The 23,529-nt window shown below is 38.3% G+C and overlaps 1 protein-coding gene across 1 annotated transcript in view; it reads right to left on the bottom strand.

Annotated features, from left to right (window-relative positions):
* Positions 1–237: 237 nt before the first annotated feature.
* foxn3.S (forkhead box N3 S homeolog) overlaps positions 238–23,529 on the bottom strand; it is a gene marked incomplete at its 5' end in the record, with an annotated part of 68,395 nt that continues 45,103 nt past the window's right edge. Inside the window, 3 exon segments of the mRNA NM_001096709.1 lie at positions 238–910; positions 12,030–12,138; positions 18,324–18,389. Of these exon segments, the coding sequence (NP_001090178.1) occupies positions 373–910; positions 12,030–12,138; positions 18,324–18,389 (713 nt within the window). The 3' untranslated portion in view covers positions 238–372.

Genomic DNA, 23,529 nt, shown 5'->3' with positions numbered 1-23,529 from the left:
ATATCTGAGGTATGCCCCCCTCCTAAAACGCACCAATTCCCTTCTTACACAGGTTGTTGTCACTGATTAACCATTAACCATTTGTTTATTCATTCCTGGAGAGCCGCTGAGAGTGAAGGTGATTTTTGGCTTTTGGATTTTTTTTATTTATTTTTTTAAATTTTGTTGTCGGAAAATGTGAGTTAGCTGAGTTCTATGGCTTCAATCTCCTTTAAAAAATAAACATTTCAAGGGTCCAAAAAAAAAAACAAACAAAAAAACACCAAAATAAAAATAAAGGGGAAAAATATGTTGATATTGCCACAAGATCATTTGAATTCACCTGACGTGCTGAAATGTTTGGATTTTAAAACCATTTCTATCGGATTTGCACTAATTTTTTGTGGTGTCTTTGTCCTTTTGCTCTTTCTGTCCCTTAGCCGTCCGATTGGTGATGTTATTCAAACAAGAGCGGATTCCTGCCAAATGCAAGAGGGACCCAGCTGCCTCTTTCATCTCCTCGTCGTCACTCTCGGGTGGTTTTTCTGTGCGTCTCTTTTTCAGAGGAAGGGCATCACTGGGGATCCTCCGAAGTTTTAGTAAATGCTGCTTTTTCTTGTGTTGGGAGGAGTAGCTGCTCTCAACCAGGGGATCCTTCAGCTCCTTCTTTATCTGTTTCTTGTCCTCTTCCTCTGTCTCGCTGAAGCTCTCGTGGCTCTGGAAGCTGATATCACTGCCTTCTCGGCAGACTTTGGCTGCAAATTCGTAGTGATCGTCGGCAGACGATATGGAGTCACTGGGAGATGAGCTCCTCTTGTTAGCAGATTTGGCGCTGCTGTAATTGTGGTCATCTTTGGGATCACTGCTAACCAAGGGAGATCCACAAGACGGCTCACTCTCCATTCTCGTTCGGCAATTTGCAATCCCATTTCTGCAAAGACAGAACCAAAAGAAACGTTAATGGTTCGACCTGAAATCCTACACATAAGATTTGGGAAAACAGATCGCTATATTCTAATATTTAAAGAGGAACTGTCACCAAAACTATACACTAAGGGGCAGATTTATCAAGGGTTGAATTGAAAATTCGAATTCTAAATTTCGAGTTATTTTTATGGTCAAAACTGTCAATTTCGACTAGAGAGTTATTCAAATTCGATGCAAGTTTTCAAAAAATTCTAATTAGATTTTCGAGGTTTATCATACACTGGCCCTTGAACTCAAATTTGACTATTCACTACTTAAAACCTGCCGAATTACTGTTTTAAGTCAATGGGAGACGTCCAGGGATGAATTTGGAGTTGTCTGCAGCATTCCTGACATTCAGGTTTTTTTCTCAAGAGTTTTTTAAAATCCGAATCAAATTCTATTCAAATTCGATTTGAGTTTTCGGGTCGATCCTATTCACCTGAGTTTTTAAAATAAATTTTGATTGGTCGAATTTCGAGTTCATGGTAGTTTTCAAAAAACTCGCATGAATTAGAAATTCGACCCTTGATAAATGTGCCTCTAACAGCACAGTTAAGACAATAGGTACCCTTCTTTCCCTGCAAATTGTCTCTTTTTTAAAAAAGAATCCTCATTACTTACAGTTGTGGTTTCACTCATTTTAATGTCTCAGTGCATCCAAAAGCCTGACCATCGTCACCGACAATACGTCGCTATCAGGGACTTCAATGTGGCTAATTTAGTTTCCACTTTATTTGCCCATTAATGTCATTGATCTGAGGTTTTGCAAGCCTGATTTTTCATCTTTATAACAAACTTGAATCGTTCAGACGTTTCATTTCACGAGCTCAGATGAAACATGAGAACATTGAAATGATATAGTCTGTTCAAATGTTGGGATTTAGAGTATTATGAAAACTGGAGTATCATTTTTGATAGAGATTAACCCATCTTTCTTAAATATAGTCACATTTGTGAAAAGGAGAATGAGTTTAGCACAAGGGAGAATACTTTAACTTATGCAGAATAATTAGACATAGCCACATGATTTTGGATAATGTTCAAATGATGAACTATAAGGCTACATACACATTTATATGTACTCAAACACATTAAAAGGGTTGTTTACCTTTAGGTAAACATTTAGTATGTTATAAAATGGCCAATGCTAAGCAACTTTTTAATTGGTCTTTTTTTAATATAGTTTTCTAATTATTTGCCTTCTTCTTCTGACTCTTTCCAGCTTTCAAATGCGGGTCACTGACCCCATCTAAAAAACAAATGATCTGTAAGGCTACAAATGTATTGTTATTGTTAGTTTTTATTACTCATCTTTCTACTCAGGCCTCTCCTATTCTAATATGAATGAATCATTTGGACCCTAGCAATCAGATTGCTGAACTTGATTACTGGAGAGCTGCTGAATATAAAGCCATATATAAAAAAACATAAATAATAATAAAAACCATTTGTAAAACGTCTCAGAATATCACACTCTACATCATCCTAAAAGTTAACTAAGGGAGGAACTCCACGGACGATTTTGGAGCAATTTGACGAGCTGCGCAAAAAAGCAGGCGTCAAATCAGATGCAACGGAAATAAGGTAAGTGAATGCATTGACGGATGGTGGTGCAGCATTGATCCGACGCAACACGACTGTCGGATCAACGCTGCAACTTCATCTGACATTTCCATTACTTACTTTATTTCTGTCGCATTCGACAGGACGCCTGCGTTTTTGCGCAGCGCGTCAGATTGCGCGGAAATCGTCTGTGAAGTCCTACCCTTAAAGGTGAACAACCCAGTTAAATTCATGTGTGAATGCAAGTCTATTCCTAACCAGAAGTCGGTGGAACTATTAGTGCAGTGAAGCAAATATGGACACTAAAAGTAACCTCTGTTTAATATTATACGTAAATGCCCACCCAAACACATATGTTGAATGCATGATATAAAAGCTGATGTGCATCAACACTTATACTGCTCTCTCTTAGGAAACTGTGATTTATACTAGTGATGAGCAAGAAATTTTTCGCAGAGTTTTGCCACAAAAATTGACGCCCATAGACTCCTCCAATAGGTGAAAAAAAATTGATGTGCAACAAAAAAAATTTTGATGTCCATAGAGTTCAATTCATTTTGGCGAATTTTCGCTGCTTATCGAATTTTTGGCAAAGCGAAACGGGTCAGATTTGCCCATGACTAATTAATACCCTATAAAGTAGCCATGTTGCTTGCCAGTGGAGGTTCCGTATGGCAGAGAGTGTGAGGCAGGTTCAGTGGAGTGCAGTACATTCCTACAAGTGGGCAGTAGGTTATTTGCTGTTGCACTTGTGGAGATTTATTTATAAAAGGTTGGATTTTAGTGGTTTAAGAAACCACAACTAAACCCCCAAATAAAACGACAACGTCTAAACCCACGACTGTCAATTAATTAATTAAAAGTTCTGATTATAAAAAGCACGAAGGAAAAAAGCACTGAACGGTTGCAAAAAAAAAAAAAATATATGAATAACTCGAGTTTTTGGACTATTTGTACAGGTATGGGACCCTGAGGTTTTGGATCTTCACACCTTAAAGGATAAGTAAACCTTAAAAATAAGTGATAGTAAAATTGATGAGGGGGCTATTCTAAGCACTTTTGCAATATACATTCATTATTTATTTTGTTTTGATTGCAAGATATTAAGGGATACATGTACTGTTAATATGAATGAACTTTGTTAACAGCACCACCTGCTGGTCAGTTTCCCACCAGTCTGACCAGCAAGTAGTCAAGGAAGTTGTCAGGAGAAAGAAAGAGGCTGCTCTGATGTTCTTCTGCTTAGGAATACAATTAGAAACCTTTCTCAAATCATTCCTAAGCAGGAACTAAATTCATTCATATTAACAGTACATGTATCCCTCAATATCTTGGAATTTAAAAAGAATAAATAATGAATCTAAATTACAGAAGTGCTTAGAATTGCCCCCTCATCAATTTTACATTCACTTATTTTGAAGGTTTACTTATCCTTTAAGTCTGTTAGAAAATCATGTAAACATTAAATAAACCCAACAGGCTGGTTTTGCTTCCAATAAGGATTAATTATATCTTAGTCGGGATCAAGTACATATTACGGTTTTATTATTACAGAGAAAAAGGAAATACTTTTTAAAAATTTGGATTATTTGGGTTAAAATGGAGTCTATGGGAGACAGGCATTCTGTAATTCGTAGCTTTGTGGATAACGGGCTTCCGGATAACAGATCCTATAGCTATACTGAAAAAAAAATATCTGAAAACCTCTAACATTCTGATTGGATTAAAAGTGGTGCAATCAGTTCAGAGCTCCTCACACTGACATCTATAGGACCTCAACAACTTTTACTTGGCAATGTTTTGCCTTAGGGGTTTTTACACTTAAAGGGGTTGTTCATCTTCAAACACCTAGTTGTTTTCAGATAGTTCAATACAAATAAAGACTTTTTTTAATCATATTCTACATGTGATCGTAATTTTTCACCTGGCAAACTGTTCTAAATTGATTGATTTAATTGATACATTTGTTGTCTTTGTCCCTGCTGAGCAGAATCTCTGGGTTTCATTACAGGCAGCTGTTAGAATTGATACAATAGTTGCTAATACTCCAGAGATGCTGCTGAGAAATATATCAAAAATGTTGGAACTGTAACAGTTTAGAGTCTGCGCCTGAATTACTGAGCTGCCAGACTCAAACACCAGAGACAAGAACATTCACCTTTTAAGGGCATGTAAAGGCAAACAAAATAAAATCCCATTTTTACTTTCATTAATGAAAAAGAAACCTATCTATCTCCAATATACTTTTAATTAAAAAATGTGTACAGTTTTTATAAGAAACCTGACTGTATGCAGTGAAATTCTCCCTTCATTTACTGCTGTGGATAGTAATTGTCAGATGGTCCCTAACTGCTGAGCAGGGAAACAATCATACTTATGAACAGCAGGGGGAGCCCCCACCTTACTTACCAGCCATGCAGAACTCAAGCAGCTTTGTTTATGACGATCCCTAAGCAGCCCAGACTACACATGTGCACAGTCTTAAGATGGCCATAGATGTTGAGATTTTTAAAAGATCAGATCCTGATCGTGAGACCACGATCTTCTCAGGACAATCGTACGAATTTACCATCAACTAAAAAGACCAATTTACCAGGAAAACAAAGGGGAGCTGCCTGCGTGGCCCTGCAAACATAGATAGATTGCACTGGGACCGACAAAGATTTTTTGACCTGGCCGATCAATTTCCCGACAAATGTCGGCCAAAAAATCGTAAGATGTACGATCGTTCGAATACCACTAACCGCACGATAATTTCGAAGGATTGGTCGGGCTTCCCTAAAATCAGTCGTTCGGCAAGAAGAATCGTCGCGTCTATGGGGAGCTTAAAGCTCCCCATAGAATTTACCATCAACTAAAAGATGTTTAACAAAGTTACAAGATGGTGACCCCCTGTAGCCAACTTTGAAAGCATAAATTATTTGCTTGATTAGACTTTTGGTGCAGTAAGTTCATGTTTATATTTAGTATACAAAATACAGCATTTCTAGCCTTATTTTATTTTAGACTTTACATGCCCTTTAAGCTTACATTTTGGAAAAACTCTAATAAATAAATAATGGAAAGTAATTGAAAAAAGTCTATTTCTGGGGGAACCAATCTGAAAACAACTGAACTGAAAAAAACTGTTTGGAAGTTGAACTACCCCTTTAATAAATCTTGAATTTTTACAGCTTTTTAGAAATATAAGAAAAACATGAATTTTTTTTTCGAGATTTGTGGAAAAAACAGAAATTCAGTTGTTAGAAAATGGGCCCCGTAATGATGTCATTCTTACAAAGTTTCATTTTCAGTGTTAGAAAGTAGTAGATCAGCCCATAAGTAAGTCTGGGGTAGAGACCAACATGAGAAATAGCAAGTCATCGGGATATTTAGGATTCCATATACACGAATCTTTATGCATAAATACATTCCTGATGTGAAATTTACCCCGGCACCACACAGAACTGATGTTACAAGTAACATTTGAATAGAATCTATTACAGGAGCCTCTGGTAGAGAGAAGGTTAATGATGGGCAGTTTCCTAGAGAAGTCTGGACAAACCACAGACATGAGCTTGCCCTTCAAAAGTATTGTTTTTCCAAACTCCAGGTTTCTGGTCTGTTACACAGAGCAATATCCATCAGACGGGCGTCAACAAGGCTCATAAATATTTTATTCCAAATAATTTATTCTGCTTCCATGGGGCTAAACCTCGTACACCAAATATGTTTTTAAAAGAATTATAAAAATGGGTATAATTTTCCAAAACATTAACCCCCTCCACTGTACACGTCTTATACAGGCGTGGGACCTATTATCCAGAATGCTTGGGAAAAGGGGCTTTCCAGATAATAGATCTTTCCATAATTTGGATCTTCCTACCTTAACACTACTAGAAAAAGATGCAAACTTTAAATAAACCAAACAGGGTGGTTTTGCTTCCAATAAGGATTAATCATAACTTAGTTAGGATCAAGTACAAGCTACTGTTTTATTATAACAGAGAAAAAGGGAATCATTTTTAAAAATTCGGATTATTTCATTATAATGGAGTCTATGGGAGACAAACTTTCCTTAATTCGGAACTTTCTGGATAACAGGTTTCCGGAAAACAGATCCCATATCTGTACTGCAAGGGTTAAACAAGACAGAAGCCAGAATATAGTCAAGGGAGACTCAACAGCAGTGCAATATGCCACAGACAGTCCACAAAATAATTACACGCCTTACCCGTTATTCAGAAACCTGTTACCAGTTCCGAATTACAGAAAGGACGTCTCCCATAGACTCCATTCTATCCATATAATCCACATTTTAAAAAAAAAAATGATTTCCTTTTTTTCTGTAATAATAAAACAGTACCTTGTACTTGATCCCAACAAAGATTAATTAATCCTTATTGAAAGTAATAACAGCTTATTTGGTTTATTTACTGTTTCCATGATTTTCTAGTAGACTTAAGGTATGAAGATCCAAATTACAGAAATATACGTTATCCGGAAAACCCCAGGTCCCGTGCATTCTGGATAACAGGTCTCATGCCTGTCCTCGGTTGTTTCCTTATTCCAGGTATCACTGTAGCAAGAAATTCTACAGAAAGTCACCCCCTCAATTTCTCTTCACTGTGGCACATGGGAAATCAAAACTCAAGATTTATTCTCATTCTCATTAGTTTTTTTTTTTGTCAAATTACAGGAAGGCAATCTCCCACAGTCTAATAACTGTAATATTTAAATTGGGTTTAATCGTCACATATTAAATGACCTTGTAGTTAATAAATAATGACAAATGTAAAGGTTATACACAGGGAGTTGTATCATCACTTAGGGGGTTATTTATTAAAGTCTGAGTGCCAAAATCTCAAAAATTTTTTAGTTTTTTTAAGTATAAAATCCGAATTTTTAGTGGGGAAAAAAAAACACGAGGATGGAAAAAGTTAGAATGTGAAAATACTCCAAGCTGTCGGGGTCCTGTAGAAGTCAATAGCAAAGGTCCCACTACAAATTTGAAAATATCATGGTCTGTGCGGAGTTTCGGGCAAAAATCCGAAAATTCTGGGGCTTCGATCAATTTCACGAAAAATATAAGCGTTTTGGGTTTAAATAAACCCCATAATTCCATGTTCCTGTGTCTGTCCTGTCTCCATGGGTTTCTACATGTTTGTAACAGACATCCCTCTATGGCTCTCGTGGTGCTTTTAGTGCCATCATTTTATAAAGAGTTAAATACAGAGTATCTGGCATCTTCCCTTGTCATTCAAATAATGTGCATTATAGAGTCCCTCCTTAATTTTACATTGGGTCATGACAGGAGTGGCTCTGCACAGGCCTCCTAGTGATCTGCAAATCTTTCACATCAATCAGATGATGCTGCACAAGGAAGGAGAATTAGGCAGACAAGCTGGGACGGATATCAGCCTGGGTTCAAACAATTAAATATAAAATTTGCAATCCACATTTTTGTCCACAACATTTTTTGGTTTTTACACAGCGCCATCTGTTGTGGCCAACTGGCTGGGGGGGCCCACGGACCACTGGTCTACTTCCTCTATAGAAGGGATCCCCAACCCTTTGAACCCGTGACCAACATTCATATGTTAAAGGAGCAACAGAGCATTAATAATGTTCTTGGGGTGCTAAATAAGTGCTATGATTGGCCATTTGGTAGCCCCTAGGTGGACTGTCAACCTACTTGAGGCTCTGTTTGGCAGAATATGTAGTTTGTATGCAATTAAAAACATGCCTCCAAGTCAGTAATTCAAAAATAAGTGCTTGGTTTGAGGCCACTGGGAGCAACAACCAAGAGGTTGGAGAGCAACATGTTGCTCACAAGCTACTGTTTGGGTAGTTATTCAGAGACAGTTGGAGGGCTTTGACATGAGCAGAAAGACTGTCAGAATTTAATCAGGGAAAATAAAGGGACCATCGTAGTTAAGATGAAAAGAACTAAAGGGACAGCAGATGAATGCCTTTTATTTTAAGAAGCTTTCACTAGAGCTTGCACAGGGCAGGACTTGGTCAGGCTGGAAGTAGAGAGACATGGGGAAGAAAAGGAAATTTTTGGAGGAAATGAATGCGAAAGATATGGTAAAATCTGTACTACCTTCAATTTTTTAACATGTATATTCATATTAGGCTAGGGGAAAAACCAAAGTATATGTGCCCTTTATGTTTGATGTGAGGATGTTGGTGGTTAGTGCAGGGATTTACATTGAGGTGGTTTTAGAGGTGAGGCAGATTGGACTTGCCTCTTCTCTCCTCCACTTTGCCCCTATGCTATTACATACATAATAATTTAAACACAAGTGACCTCCATATTTTGGACATGTATTGCTTTTCATACTTGGATATAAAAAGGAAAACTCACTGGGATACCACACCTTCTCTGATGAAGCAACCAATGATATAAAAAGGGTTTTGGAGGAGTTCCTTTGACTTTTTGGTATAGTATTTTTTTTGAGTGTTGTATAAATGTACGATTGCTTTGTGCACCAAATATTTAGTTTGTGAGACTACCGGCTACTTGTATGACTACACGTATACAGGTAAAATAAAGTTTCGATTGATCATTTGAGATGGATATCCTACAACATCAACTATCCCTGTACAGAACAACTGACTCTCAGCCTGGTCTTCTCTCTATAGGGTATCTGATAAGCCACATTTCTTCAGAATGTACCTACTCTGGAAGATTGTGCAACTAACATGAAAGGACTGGACCTGAGTGAATATTCAGAAATATTTGATCCCCACAGTTGTCTGTCATTACGGTAAGCAGAGCTTAATTCCCTAGTGTTGTTAAATCCTGGGACAACACAGGAACATTTTAAACACATAACTAAATATTGAAACATAATTATGGCTGAGAAATTTGCAAACAAATGGAATGATTCTGTAAGGACATGAACTCCTTGGGTCTAATGAGGTACAACGTGTGAAACATCTCACCAACCCTGGTGACATTGTTTCTTCAACTGTATGTAAACTAGATCAGGCTCCTTTCTAGGCTTGTTTTGTACTGGGCTGATGGTAAATTGTGTAAGCTTAAAATTGCTCTAAAGGATCAAACATTCTATAAATGTTTTAATGTTGCTTTTTTCGTGGTGCAGATATCCTAGTAACACCAGAAATATTACTACAGAGTGGGTTCTCTGTTATAAAATGAGACAATGATATGATTAGGCACTTTTGCCTTTTCACAATCCTTTGTTACCTAAATTTTTTAATGAAGCACTATTTAATATGGATATAACTAGAATCATTTTGAGTTATATATTTGCAAAACATCCCCCCTTATCTCTGTCAAGAACTACTCCTGACAATCTAACACTGACATACAAAGAAACAGTTCACATGCCAGTTTCTAATTTATCACTCTGCTTTTACTTATATTACACATTGCTCAGAATGCACAAACCCCTCTATCATTTGATGATAATGTCTCTTTGAACCTTGATCATAGCCAAAACTAAGAAATAAAAATTCATAGCTTATGCATTTACTTGTAAATAAATACACTTATTAATGTAAGACAATTTACTCTTTGCAAAGTACTATAGTAAAAATCAGCAGTTCCAACTACAGTGTAAGACATCTTGGGAGCCTCAGCCAAGACTGATAAAGCCTGTATGTGATGATTCTTCGTATCACCTGATCACCTAATGCCTACACCAGGCAGAATGCTTTTAGTCCTCTGCCTATTCACAGCTGCCTTGGAAGCAAGCTCCATTGAACAGGGCCATATCAGGAGAAATCCTGTAACTAAACTCACCATGTGTATGTAGTGAATGATTGTTTAATTAATTAACAGCACAAGGACCCTACCCCTACAAAGAGTATTATTCAGAACAAGGAGACCATCTTGTTTCTGTGTTGGCTCAACCTAGGTAATCTGGGAGCCAAGACCGAAGGCCAGAAGAGCTGTTGGTAGCTCGTGTCCATTAGTCCCAGTGTAGGGCTCAACCCTGTAGGGAGCATGCTTGCCTCCACCTGTTTTTAGGGCTCAACCCGAGGGGAGCATGCTTTATAGACAGGTCTGCCTGTATAGGCTCTCAGTTAGAGTGGCTCTTAGGACTCGCCTAAGGTGACCGTAACAATCCATAGCCAGAACTGATGGTGATGTAAATCCACCTAGGATCTCACCCATAAGGGGCTCGACTAGGACTAGTAGTTGGTGTTTTCCACTTAGGAGCACTCTATGGGGCAAATTTACTAAAGGGCGAAGTGACTAACACTGGCGAAAAATTCGCCAGCATGACGTCATTTCGGGACTTTGCCGATTTACTAACGGGCACTGGCGTAAATTCGCTAGCGAATTAGAGATAGACTGTAGCAGGCAAATTTTCGCTCTGGTGAATGGACGTAACTATCGGTATGCAAATTCACTAAGATGTGGATTTTACTAAACGTTACCTTTTGCGCCAGACTTGCCTTCGCCACCTCAGACCAGGCGAAGTACAATAGAGTAGATAGGAGTTCCTCAAAAAAAAAAATTAAAAATTTTCTAAGTCCCAAAAAACGCTGGCGACTTTTCCATTTTCAGGGTGATAGGCTGCAAAAGATCGTAATTTTTTTTTTAACGGTACCCGGCTTCCCCCCTACATTTCCTAACATATGACAAATAAACTATACCTAATGTGTAGGGCATTATAACAACTTTATTTTATTAAGGTTCCCTGGGCTTGTGTAATGTAATGTATTTGCTGCAACATATATGTCCATTGAAATTTAACTGCAACATATACGTCCATTGAAATTTAACTTCCCGGCATATACAAATTAGCCAACGCTAGCGCAACTTCCCTTTGCTTGCTGAATTAACGTTAGCGACACTGCGCCATCGTTCGTTGCCCTGGACGGAATTTCACATTTTAGTGAATTAGAGTTGTCCTGGCGAATGTGAAGCCGTTGCTGAGGAATTTCCGCAGGTTAGTAAATTTGCCCCTATGTGTAGGGCTCAACCAAGTAACATATATATCCTTGTAGATTGTAGGAGAGAGGAAAGTTGCTGCCTCCTAGGTAGGACAAACTGAAATTACTGGAGGAAGAGGTAGAGACTCCAAAAAGGAGGGTGAGAAGTGTTTTCTTCAGTTTGTTCTGCCTTCAGAGAGGAGCAATTTAATCCCCAGTCATCCTGCACTGACAGCACGGGCCGACTAGAAAAAGATTTTTCAGGTAAGAAAATCTCCTTATTTTTCAGTCAGTTTTACTTTGAGAGAGACACCTCAAATTTGCAACTTAAAAGTGATGCCGTAGTAGAGACTCATAAAAATTGTGGGTCAAAATCCTAATTCCAACAGAGCAGGGTTTGCAGCCATTGCTGACAGAGGGTTAAATATTGCCAGTGATATATTTTTGATGTCCGTTTATCTTGTTGAAGGATTTTATCCGTGGATTGTAATAAAACTGGCATCTTGGCCAGATAAGCAATCAGATAGGCCAGCATGGAAATGGATTCACTACACAGTTTTTAGATGGATGGAAGAAGCCCAGCAAGCAGTGATGTGCTATTGATGTAACATACATCACACACTTACCTGACTGAGGCAGCCATAGCTCCAATAGGATTAATTGGCAAAGGTCGGACACCTGGGAAGAATCCTCTGTTCAACACTCTGGCTCCATTTTGTATCACACCCGGAGAAACTGGAAAATGAAAGGAAATAATTTATAACCACGCAAACACAATAGCAAAACTTCAAGCTACACATATCTAGAGGAAGGCCATCATTATAGCCAAGAGCTTCACCTTTAAATATCAACACTATGGCAGAGGTACTATGTAAGCCCCCAGCAAAGGGTTACCCGCTGAAAAAGAATTTCCGTTTACAATGCACGCCTGTGTTACTACTCAACAGAGTTCTCCTGTAGGACTTTGTACATAGTAAGGGTCGTGATCTGATCATTTGGCCTGGGCTAAAATTGGATCAGCCCAATATATATATTATTATATAAATTTATAAAGGCTGGAGTGACTGGATGTCTAACAGAACAGAATGCTACTTCCTGCTTTGCAGGTCTCTTGGTTACCAGGCAGAAACCAATCAGTAACTTTGGGGGGGCACATGGATCATAACTGTTGCTTTTGAATCTGAGCTGAATTCTAAGGATCAATTACAAACTCACTGAACAGTTATGTCCCATGTGGCCCCATGTAAAGTCACTGACTAACTCAAGAGTTAGAGAACTGAAAAGTATTGTTCTGTTCTGTTACACATCCAGTCACTCCAGCCTTTATATATTACATTTTTGGCACTAACTAGATTAGAAACATTTTTTATTTTGCACACCTATTTACCCAGTTTTTATTTTTATACTTAACTATTCCTTTAATGTTCTGCCGTGTCTGTGTGGGTTTGCTCTCACACATATATATATATATATACAGGCAGATTAATTGCCTCCTGATTAAATTAACCCTAGTGTTTTGCCTGAATGTGGAAACGAAGACTGTAAACTTTATACTACAGGAATTATCGAACAGTCACTGTGTAAAGGTGTCAGTGTCATATAAGGATAATGATGATTCATGCCATGGAAGTACAGGTTGTACAAACCACACTGCTTCAAATTTTTACAGCTCCTGCAATGCAACATAATCACATCATCAATACAACCAACAGTTCTGCACCTGTATCTGTCTCCATACTCACAAACATACAGAGTCAATGATGTACAATGTGCAGGTTTTGCCCATGTCTCTGGCTGACAAAGAGGTGAATAACGCAACCAGTGATCAGAAAGGAAGATGATTTTTGTGTCACATGGGTCTGTGGGCTATGAACTGATATTATATAGTGTAATAATTGCCAGTATATACCTAGGGTGTACAAAGAGCCAGGACAAGGACTGATAGAGCACTTTTATTTGACAGAATAGTATGCAGTTGACTGAAAATAAACGGGATTATGGTAGTCTTACATAAACGCTTCTTATGCAAAGTCTGTTAGCTGAGGCACGTTCTCGTATTTTCACTGACAACCGACCATTGAGAACAAAAGTATGGCCCACATGAAATAGTACTTAATAATATGCATGGAGACTAAAACTGTGCTTTCACTGAGCAAAAACTAGCAAATGTTTTCTAATTTCAAGATTCTAAGCAAAAAATTCACCCTATTAGAAAAGAGAAATCGATGGCGGAGCTCTCCCCACTCCTTCCACTCTCCCACGTCCTCCGCAGCTATCGCGGGATCCCGGCAACACTCAGCCGAGCATTCACTTACACACGACCAATTTACCGCTGGCAGCGCTGGAAAACGTATCCACGGGAGACGGTAGGAATAATATCAATGTCTGGCTTTATTTAAACATACATAGTGGTTTCAAAGTAGTGGGAGTGCCAAAAACTGACGCGTATCGTGCCCCACACTGGGCACTTCTTCAGAGTTCAATAGAAGTGACGTAAAAATTCAAATAAATAGCTGTGTTCACACGTGTTGCCTATTAATCAATTAATTAGTATACATAGTGCTTGTACATATTAGTTCACCTTAAATTTATATAACATGAAGGTTTCATATATTATAAAATCACACCATATATGTGCTTCATAAATATTTAAGGAATAAAAATGTGAAAAAGTCATAGATCATATCTTTAGTATAAAAAATGTATAAATCTTTTAATAGTGCCAATCAATTTTTTAAAATTACCTATAAAAGTGACTATATAATTCATAAGATTATCAACATCATAATATTGCTAAAAGAACTATGTATTATTACTCTGCTTTAGGTATATATTATCACAATATCCCAAAAATATGTACTTTTCTTTTCTCAACACGTAAGTTAAATACTTCTATTAAGAATGCAACTAAGCTTAGATAATACATATTTTTAACCAATTGGTTATTTAAACCAATCAGTAAACGTATTATTATTCGATTATTTATATATATATACAAAAAATCGCTTACATTTGTTATAAATTTATTCACAGGTGCTTATGTTTGTCTCTCCCCAGATCATATATTCATTCTTTATATTATTTGTTTGTTTCATTATTAATGTTTTGCCTTAATCTATATAATACTTGACGTCACACTCTTTATTTAAACCTTGTGGTGTAACTGTCTCCAGTGTGAACATCCATTTGATTTCTCTTTTTGACAGTACTTTATCATAATCTCCTTTTCTCTTCCCCATTCTCACATTCTCTATAACCTGGAAAGAGACAAAATTTGCATTATCGTCATGTTCATCCATTATATGTGCTGCGATAGCTGATGAGACATCCTTCCTATTCACACATGCTAGGTGTTCCAGTACCCTATCCTTCAGTCTCCTCTTAGTCTTGCCTACATACTGTTTACCACATCGACACGTGGCAAGATATATAAGATTTGTAGTTCTACAATTAGCATATGTTCTATTCTTATATATCCTGCCATTACTCGTACTGCATATCTCCTTAGAGACTTTTATAAATTTGCAGCATTTACAAATGTTAGCGCCACACATATACGTTCCTACCATATGTAACCAGTTCCTATTCTCATTAATCTTATCAGGTAACATACTAGGGGATAACTTATCTCTCAGATTGTAGCCCCGTCTATACGTGAATTGTGGTTTCGCCAAACCTAATTGTGAGAGTAATGGATCCGACTTTAATACATGCCAGTGTCTATTTATTATATGTGTGGGGCACGATACGCGTCAGTTTTTGGCACTCCCACTACTTTGAAACCACTATGTATGTTTAAATAAAGCCAGACATTGATATTATTCCTACCGTCTCCCGTGGATACGTTTTCCAGCGCTGCCAGCGGTAAATTGGTCGTGTGTAAAAAAATTCACCCTATTCAGCCCAAACCAAGAGACAACCAGAGAGGGCTGTATTCTTTTATAGGCTGCTACGAGAAGTACTTTGTCCTAGCACTGTTAAGATGTCTGTAAATCTAAAATGGATTGTTTTAAAGGAGAAGGAAAGGTATATTTACTTGGGGGTGCCAAAAGTTAGGCACCCCCAAGTGATTATATATACTTACCTGATAGGGCTGAAGCTCATATCAGCAGAAAACTGCACCAGTCCGGGGGTTATTCCAGTGAGCACCACAGAGAGATTGGCTTCCTTCTTCTTTCTCCAAATTTCCCGGGCAGACACATGCACAGTAGAATGAAATAGCGGATTTCTTCGTTAAAGTTCGGCCGATCGCTCTGTGGTTCTCACTGGAATAACCCCGGGCCGGTGCCTGGGGTGTGAGGTAAGTAGAGATGCACCAAATACACTATTTAGGATTCGGCTTTGCGAAAGATTCGGCCAAATACCGAACCAAATCCTAATTTGCATATGCAAATTAGCGGTGGGAAGGGAAAAACATTTTTAACTTCCTTGTTTTGTAACAAAAAGTCACGCAATTTCCCTCCCCGTCCCTAATTTGCATATGGCCGAATCCCAAATCGAATCCTGGATTCGGTGCATCCCTAGAGGTAAGTAAATATAATCACTTGGGGGTGTCTAACTTTTGGCACCCCAAAGTAAATACCGACTTTCCTTCTCCTTTAAGCAGTGTTATTCTGATATGCAACAATACTATTGATAAATCTCTATTTGTGAAAAAATGTTGCTCTCTCACTTACCATGCTTAAAATGGCATAACCCACAAATCTGCATTTTTGTTTTATTTATTTTCAGTGTCACTAAAGACATGAAATGGATTTCTTCTCATGCAAAACTATGCATTAACCATCAATTCCCACCACTGATCACTCTTCATGGTGGCACATGCTGCACTGGTAGGATAATCAATTATAAACAAACAATGATGTATTTTTGGAGGCACCACGTGGCCCTTCACATTGATAGGTGTGGGAAGCATTAATTGGGAGGGGGATTATGCTAGAGTCCTGCAGCGGGTCGGGTACCCGCAGGTTACCGGCAAAAACCTATGGTACCCTGCAGGTTGCGGGTAGAAGTTCCGGGTGCGGGTATAGAAGCGGGTCTGCGGGTCGGGCCGCGGGTCTTGTCAATAGCGATTTTTACTCCTTTTTTCTGATCACGCCTACTTCCGATGATGTCACTTACAATGAAAGAACTTCCTGATTCTTGATGGTCAGCGGGTCGCGGGTCCGGGTTGCGGATAGGGTACTTGCGGGTCGGGTAGTGGGTCCAATCGGGTAAGAATACGTGTTGCGGTCCCGGTTGTGGATTGCGGGTACGGGTTCCAAAAAAATGGACCCGCTGCAAGCAATAATCTTCTTAAACTGGCCACACAAGATGGGGTCAGATGGTCTGATGACATGTATTTGGGGCATGGACATGGGTGAGCTGCATTCTTTGCTTATGTATATTCTATGTAGGAAAGTGGCTTTCCCTTTAATGCTTGCTCTCCCAACCACCGCCCCTCTATAAATCCTACAGATTACTTAAAACCCATAATGCTAAATGTTTTCTTTGGAAGAGGTCATGCCAAATAAATAGAGAAGCAGGTATGGTCTTTCTCCCCCCAAAGAAAATACCCTTTTTTCAAGTAGGTAGGACTGATGCATAGACACCGCCTTGGTGGGGTGCATCAGCTTATGTATACTTTGTACAAACCATGTAACTAAAAGTGTCACTTTTTACCAAATACAGACAAGTTCCTTTAATCCAATTGATCCTTAAAGTTGTATAATGAGTGCTGGGATAATTTGTTTAGTTATGTATTTGGGGCAGACAAACCTGCTGCCTAAACAATCAGGTTTATCATATAGACCAATCAATCCTGTAGCAATCACGTTGCACATTCATTTTTTGATACAAAGGCGCAGGGGGCCTCACACACAGACGGATGGTCTGGTCATTTATTATTCCATTGTTATTTTAAGATTTAAGTGGCTGAAATGTAATTTACATTTTAAAAACTAAAGAAATATAATGAAAGCAGGTTTTGTATTAAAAAAAAGACGCGATTACTGGGCAAAATGTTCTGTGCTTCATTTGATTTAAATAGGTGTATGAGTCATTGGTGAAGAGGGATTCCCTTCCATAGCTGAAAATCATCTGCTTTTAGCTCTAGATTATGGTTTAAATCACGTATTATTGATGACTGTGCTCTTACTGCAGGATCTGCCTCATTATGTAGGGAAACAATTGGAACGTATGTTGTCACAAAATATGTATCAGGGGCTATAAATACATCATAAATAACAGCTCTGCGGAGGGCTACACATTTAGAAAATGTTATTTTTCTGTACAAAGTCATCTTTACTACCATAATTTGCTTTACTAAATCTAATCCAACATTTCCCAAACTGTGGGGGCAGCTAGAATATTCTTATTATATATATATATATATATATATATATATATATATATATATATATATATATATATATATATATATATATATATATATATATATATATATATATATATATATATATATATATATATTATATCTGTAACCTTGTTATAAAGTCAGGGGATCCTAAGCAAATACTAGAGTATCTGGGAGGTTAAATAAAAAAAAAAAAAAAAAAAATATATCTATCTATCTATCTATCTATCTATCTATCTATCTATATATCTATATATCTATATATATATACACACACACACATACACACACACTGTACTGAAAAACTCACTGCTTCCAATAAGCTGCACTATCCATGTAAGACTAAATAAAATGATTTGTGTAGATATTCTGGGGATGTAGGAATCGAAGAGCTTTCGTTATGTTACTGATTAATAAAAAAAAAGAGCTACGGGCTGCCAGTGCAAGATGCATTTGAATGAGGAAAGATTATGGAGTCCAGATTGACTGCAATTCCATTAAGATGAGGAGATTTCTTTGGGTTTGCTACATGGATTTCTACTTTACTATATAGAAGCATCTACTCAACCTGTTTGTAACTCATGGGCAGAATTCAATAGCATCATGGCAGAAGCAGAGTCAATGTCGGAATCTGGAAAATCAACCAATAGATACATTATTTACAATTGGGTTTCTGTTGTGATGTCATTTTACCAGTTTAGCTAAACAATATCATGATATTGTGGGGCAGCTTAAAAAAGTTTAAGGATGGAGAGCATGAGTAGACCCACCATCAACACCAGGTTTAAGTTAAAAATGATTTTGTGTTTTGGGTAGAGCCTTTTGTGAGAAGAATAGGGGACACAAAATGAGTCTCTGATTTGACAGAAGCTGTGCAAAGGCTGTCACCATACCTACTTTAAAGGAGAAAGAAAGGCTAAAATTAAGTAAGCTTTATCAGAAAGGTCTATATAAATACACCAGTAAACCCTCAAAATAATGCTGCTCTGAGTCCTCTGTCAAAAGAAACACAGCATTTCTTTCCTTTTATTGTGTACATATGGGCTTCTGTATCAGACTTCCTGATTTCATCTTAAATCTCCAAGGCTAGTGCTTGAGTATGCTCAGTTTGTTCCTCTCTCCCCCTCCCCTCCCTGCTGTAAACCGAGCCTAGAGCTATGAGCAAGACTCAGGCAGGAAGTGATGTCACACCGAGCTAATATGGCAGCTACTATCCTAAACAAACAGAGAGAGCTTCTAGAGCGGTTTATTCAGGTATGGTAAAGTATTTTGCAGAATAAATATAGTAATATAGCTTGCACTATTGTGACTTATCATTGCCAATAAACTGCTTCGGTAGCTTTCCTTCTCCTTTAACTATGCAAATGAGGAGGCAAGAGTGTGCATGGGAGAAATCAGGTGGCTATTCCACAAAGACAAAAACATAAAAAGTCACTGCCATTCTCTCTAATCTTTTGCCGAACCAATCTCTGCCAGTTGACAGATGGCAAGCTGCACACACTGAGAAAACCACAATCCCTCTTCGAGCCATAACACCATGGCACACGTTTAGGTCGCAACAGCGTTACCATGGAAACCAAGGTCACCATAACAACGATAAACATCCAAGGCCAACTTCTGAATCGACTGAAAAGAACATCTGCCCCAGAACTGCGTCCCATCTGCCGTAGGGCGAAAGTGACTAAGGGAGCAATGCGGCTGCGTGACAGACAGAGCAGACTGTGCCGTGTCCAAGGAAATGAAGTGTGCAATTGGAACAGACACAAACATCACACCCAGGCAGATTAAACGGAATGACTAATGACCTCCACGTTTTTGCTTGTCACTACTTCTACTAAATTACACACCAAAAAATTCAATTTACTGCTAACAGCTTCATGCCACTTTGTTTTGGGTTTCATGCGGGAGAATTTGATTTTGTAGAAGCAAAAAGTGCATTGGCTACACACCAGCTGCTCCATTTCCATGTGTATAATGCAACGGAGACGGCCTGTGGCATTCATCCTTATCTGAAAGATCTTTTCTGCAACTGAAGTGAATGTGAATGATAAAAAGAGAATGAATCACACAGACTGGAGGAGCTCATAGATTTCTATTCACACATGGTGCTATAAATACATGTCTATATACAGTATATATAATATATTACACTGCTGATTACATTTTGCTGTATTTACCATTAGCTTTGCATTAAATATAATATTGATACTGGCATTTAAAGGAAAAGATCCGGGAAACCCCAGGTCCCGAGCATTCTGGATAACAGGTCCCATACCTGCATTTCACAGTAACGAATGGTGCAGAGCAGTGACTAAAATAAAAACTTCTAATGCAAAGGCTCTTAAAATGGACCTGTCATCCAGACACTGGATAAGTGCTGTATAATAAAAGTCAAATTAAACCTGAAAATCCAAATTCTATTTTTATGAAAGCATTCATAGCTGTTGTAAACTCATTTAAAAATCTCAGCTGTCACTCAAATATTGTCTGCCCCTCCTCTATGGCTTAGGCATAAAATTACTTTCACTTTCCATTCAGCACTTCCTAGATGTCACTGCTCTCCCCACATTCCCCGTTCTTGTCACCATTTAATTGTGTAACCAGGGCACGGGGATAGACATCAGGTCCCCCATTCTGGTGCACAAACAAGATTCTGAGATGATGCAAGGCCTGCCTTAATAACAGTGTCCACAAAAAATGGCTCCTGCCTGCTTGCTATAATTATGAATTCCCAGACTGATGGAAACAAGATTCAAATAATTGATATAATGTAATAAAAGTTAATTTTGCTTGACTTATGTGATAAAATAGGATTTTGAATATTTTTTTTGGCTGACGGGTCCCCTTAGGGCAGATCCTATCTGTCCAACCCCCTTAGAGGTACAGGGACCTCCTTACCTGGAAAGAAGAATGCAGATATTGGAAATCATTGCTGTATCAGCTATTAAGCAATATCTAGGACAACAATTAAGGTGGCCATACATGCACAGATATTATTGTACAAAACAAATTCTCCTACGATATTCGGTGTGTGTATGGTGGGAGACGAGTTGACTGGTATCAGCAGAAGGCTTGGTTATCGTTTGACTAGTCAATTGGCCTAGGCAGAATTTTGTTTGGGTGCCTTTGAAGGCAAGTGAACATTGGCCAAGGTGAGCGCCCACAGGCAAGCGGCAATAAAAACCCTAAGTGCCACTGTGCATCATCCTTCTAGCTGGGTAAATGTGTATGTCTCTGGTGTGATTAGCAGGTGCAAGTCAGTCACTTAGATCAATGTCATGCTAATTAAATGGGCATGCGCATAGTGTTGCATTACTGGTGGTTCGGTGCATTCCCTTACTCTTGGTCATGCTGGCTGGCACGTGCACTCAGTGTCCTGTCTGTGTTTGTAGACACAGTTGTGTGCATTCTGATACACATAGGTCTGTTACACAACTTAATGAGATCACTATGTGTCATCTTTGTTAAGCGTTATGTCTGACTAAGCCTGAAGCACACAAAAAAAAAAGAAGAGATTTAAGTAGATTTCCAAAAAAAGAACACTTGACAATCTGAATTTTATCCCAGAAATGATCTGTATGCATACTGGATAAAAGACTTATGAAGCAGCAGTCTTCCTAGACTAATTGGCAATTCTCTGTCTCACACAAAGCTCAGCCTAGTGGGGCACTTAGTGCAGCTAATATGAATGGGGATGCTGAGAGTTTCAGTTCAGCAGCAGTATGAGTGTCACAGGCAGTTAGCAAATCGACGTTACAAAACAATGAAATATTTTTCATAGACTAGTGCTCTACATAACTGCCTCTCTTTCTACCCTATTCTTGCTGCTATAGAGTCCTTGGGTATCATTCATTGATAGGGCAAGAATCCAGCCTCTCATGTATAAGTTGCAAAGCAAACCCTGCAGTTGCTGTAGATACACGGCTAAAATCTTTATTACTCTGGCTTATAATTAGCCCTTTTCGATTTCATAGACTGAAGCGCTAAATCACTGATGTTAGCGGCACCATTGCCACTTGCTTTCTGATTTTTGGTAGGAACTACGGCTTGTGGTTAAATAGGGGTCATTACAATATTTAAATAAGCCATTTACATTGTAGACTCTTGTGGTTGTTCTTTTCCATTTAAATCCTGAGGGGAAAAAAAAGGACCTCAGGTTAGCTCCTTGTGCAGAGAATAAACAAAGGGACGCTGGGGAGGGGGCTCGTCTTTACATTTATTTGCATTGTTGTCATGACAACACAAAAGCAAACATGTGCCTCATTCAGCTGTCAGCCTTGTAAGCAGCCTGCAGTTGTACAGGGAGGCACAAGCAACCCGTCTTTGTTACACAACTTGCTTATATTCTTCGCTCAATTATGTGAGTGAAAAGATATGGAAATACTACAGACCCCTACAAGGCTGGCTTAGCTAAAGCAGATCCTCTTCTTTCATCCACTTTCTGCCCCAGAAGAACTTTTACTTTGATGCCAACTAGCAATGTTTGTGGTCTCTCCAAGAGCTTCTCCAAATGTTGTTGGACAATATGACAGAATGAAATGCTCACTCAGCAGAATGCCTTAAAATAACAGCAGTTTTGAGAGGTCGATTCTTGTAATTAGGAATGGTACATTTCTTACTCCAGGCTAATAGCATTGTAAAAATTTTTTTTTTTTTTTGGGCAAAGAAATGTTTTAAATCAGGTAATTTCTGGAGAGACATTTTGGGGAAGATTTATCAAGGAACGTATTTCGAGTTCATGGGAGTTATTTAAGGACAAGGAAAGGCAAAAAAATAAAACCCCATTTTTACTTTCTTTAATGAAACCTATCTCCAATATACTTTAATTAAAAAATGTGTACTGTTTTTATAAGAAACCTGACTGTATGCAGTGAGATTCTCCCTTCATTTACTGCTGTGGATAGGAATTGTCAGACAGTCTCTAACTGCTGAGCAGGGAAACAATGATACTTATGTACAGCAGGGGGTGCCCCCACCTTACTTACCAGCCATGCAGAATTCAAGCAGCTTTGTTTATGACGAACCCTAAGCAGCCCAGACCACACTGAGCATGTGCCCAGTCTTAGTCTTGCAAAGATTTTTAACAAAGTTACAAGATGGTGACCCCCTGTTACCAACTTTGAAAGCATAAATCATTTGTTTGATTAGGCTTGTGGTGCAGTAAGTTCATGCTTATGTTTAGTATACAAAATACAGCATTTCTAGCCTTATTCTATTTTAGACTTTCCTTGTCCTTTAAAACTCCCATGGACTCGAAATTCAACCAATCGAAATTTATCAAAAAAAGTCGAATTTTTAATTTTCGGGTGAATAGGATCGAACCGAAAATTCGAATCAGATTCGATTCGAGTTTTTCAAACTCGATTCTAGTTTTCTCAGTGCAAAAAACACAAATGTCAGGAAGGCTGGAAGCAACTCCAAATTGATCCCAGGACGTCTTCCATAGGCAAAAACAGCAATTCAGCAGGTTTAATGTGATGAATAGTCAAATTTAAGTTCTTAAAGAGACAGTGTATGATAAATTTCAAAAATCAAATTTGAATTTTTAAAATTTTTTTAATCAAATTCTATTCCCTAGTCGAATTCGACAGTTTTGCCCATAAAAAAAAACTCGAAAATTCACATTTTCACTTCGACCCTTGACAAATCTGCCCATCAGTGTTGAATATGGTAAGAAATAGCGGTTAACTGACTAAAAATTATGAAGTGGGGGGGTCCAGGTGCTCAAACCCCAGACCTTCAGCTCAGGGAGGCAAACAATATACTAATGT

This window comes from Xenopus laevis, chromosome 8S, assembly GCF_017654675.1.
Source record: "Xenopus laevis strain J_2021 chromosome 8S, Xenopus_laevis_v10.1, whole genome shotgun sequence".
Classification (NCBI taxonomy): Eukaryota; Metazoa; Chordata; class Amphibia; order Anura; family Pipidae; genus Xenopus; species Xenopus laevis.
Note: the sequence above shows the minus strand (reverse complement) of the source record. Positions and strands in the feature narration are given on the sequence as shown.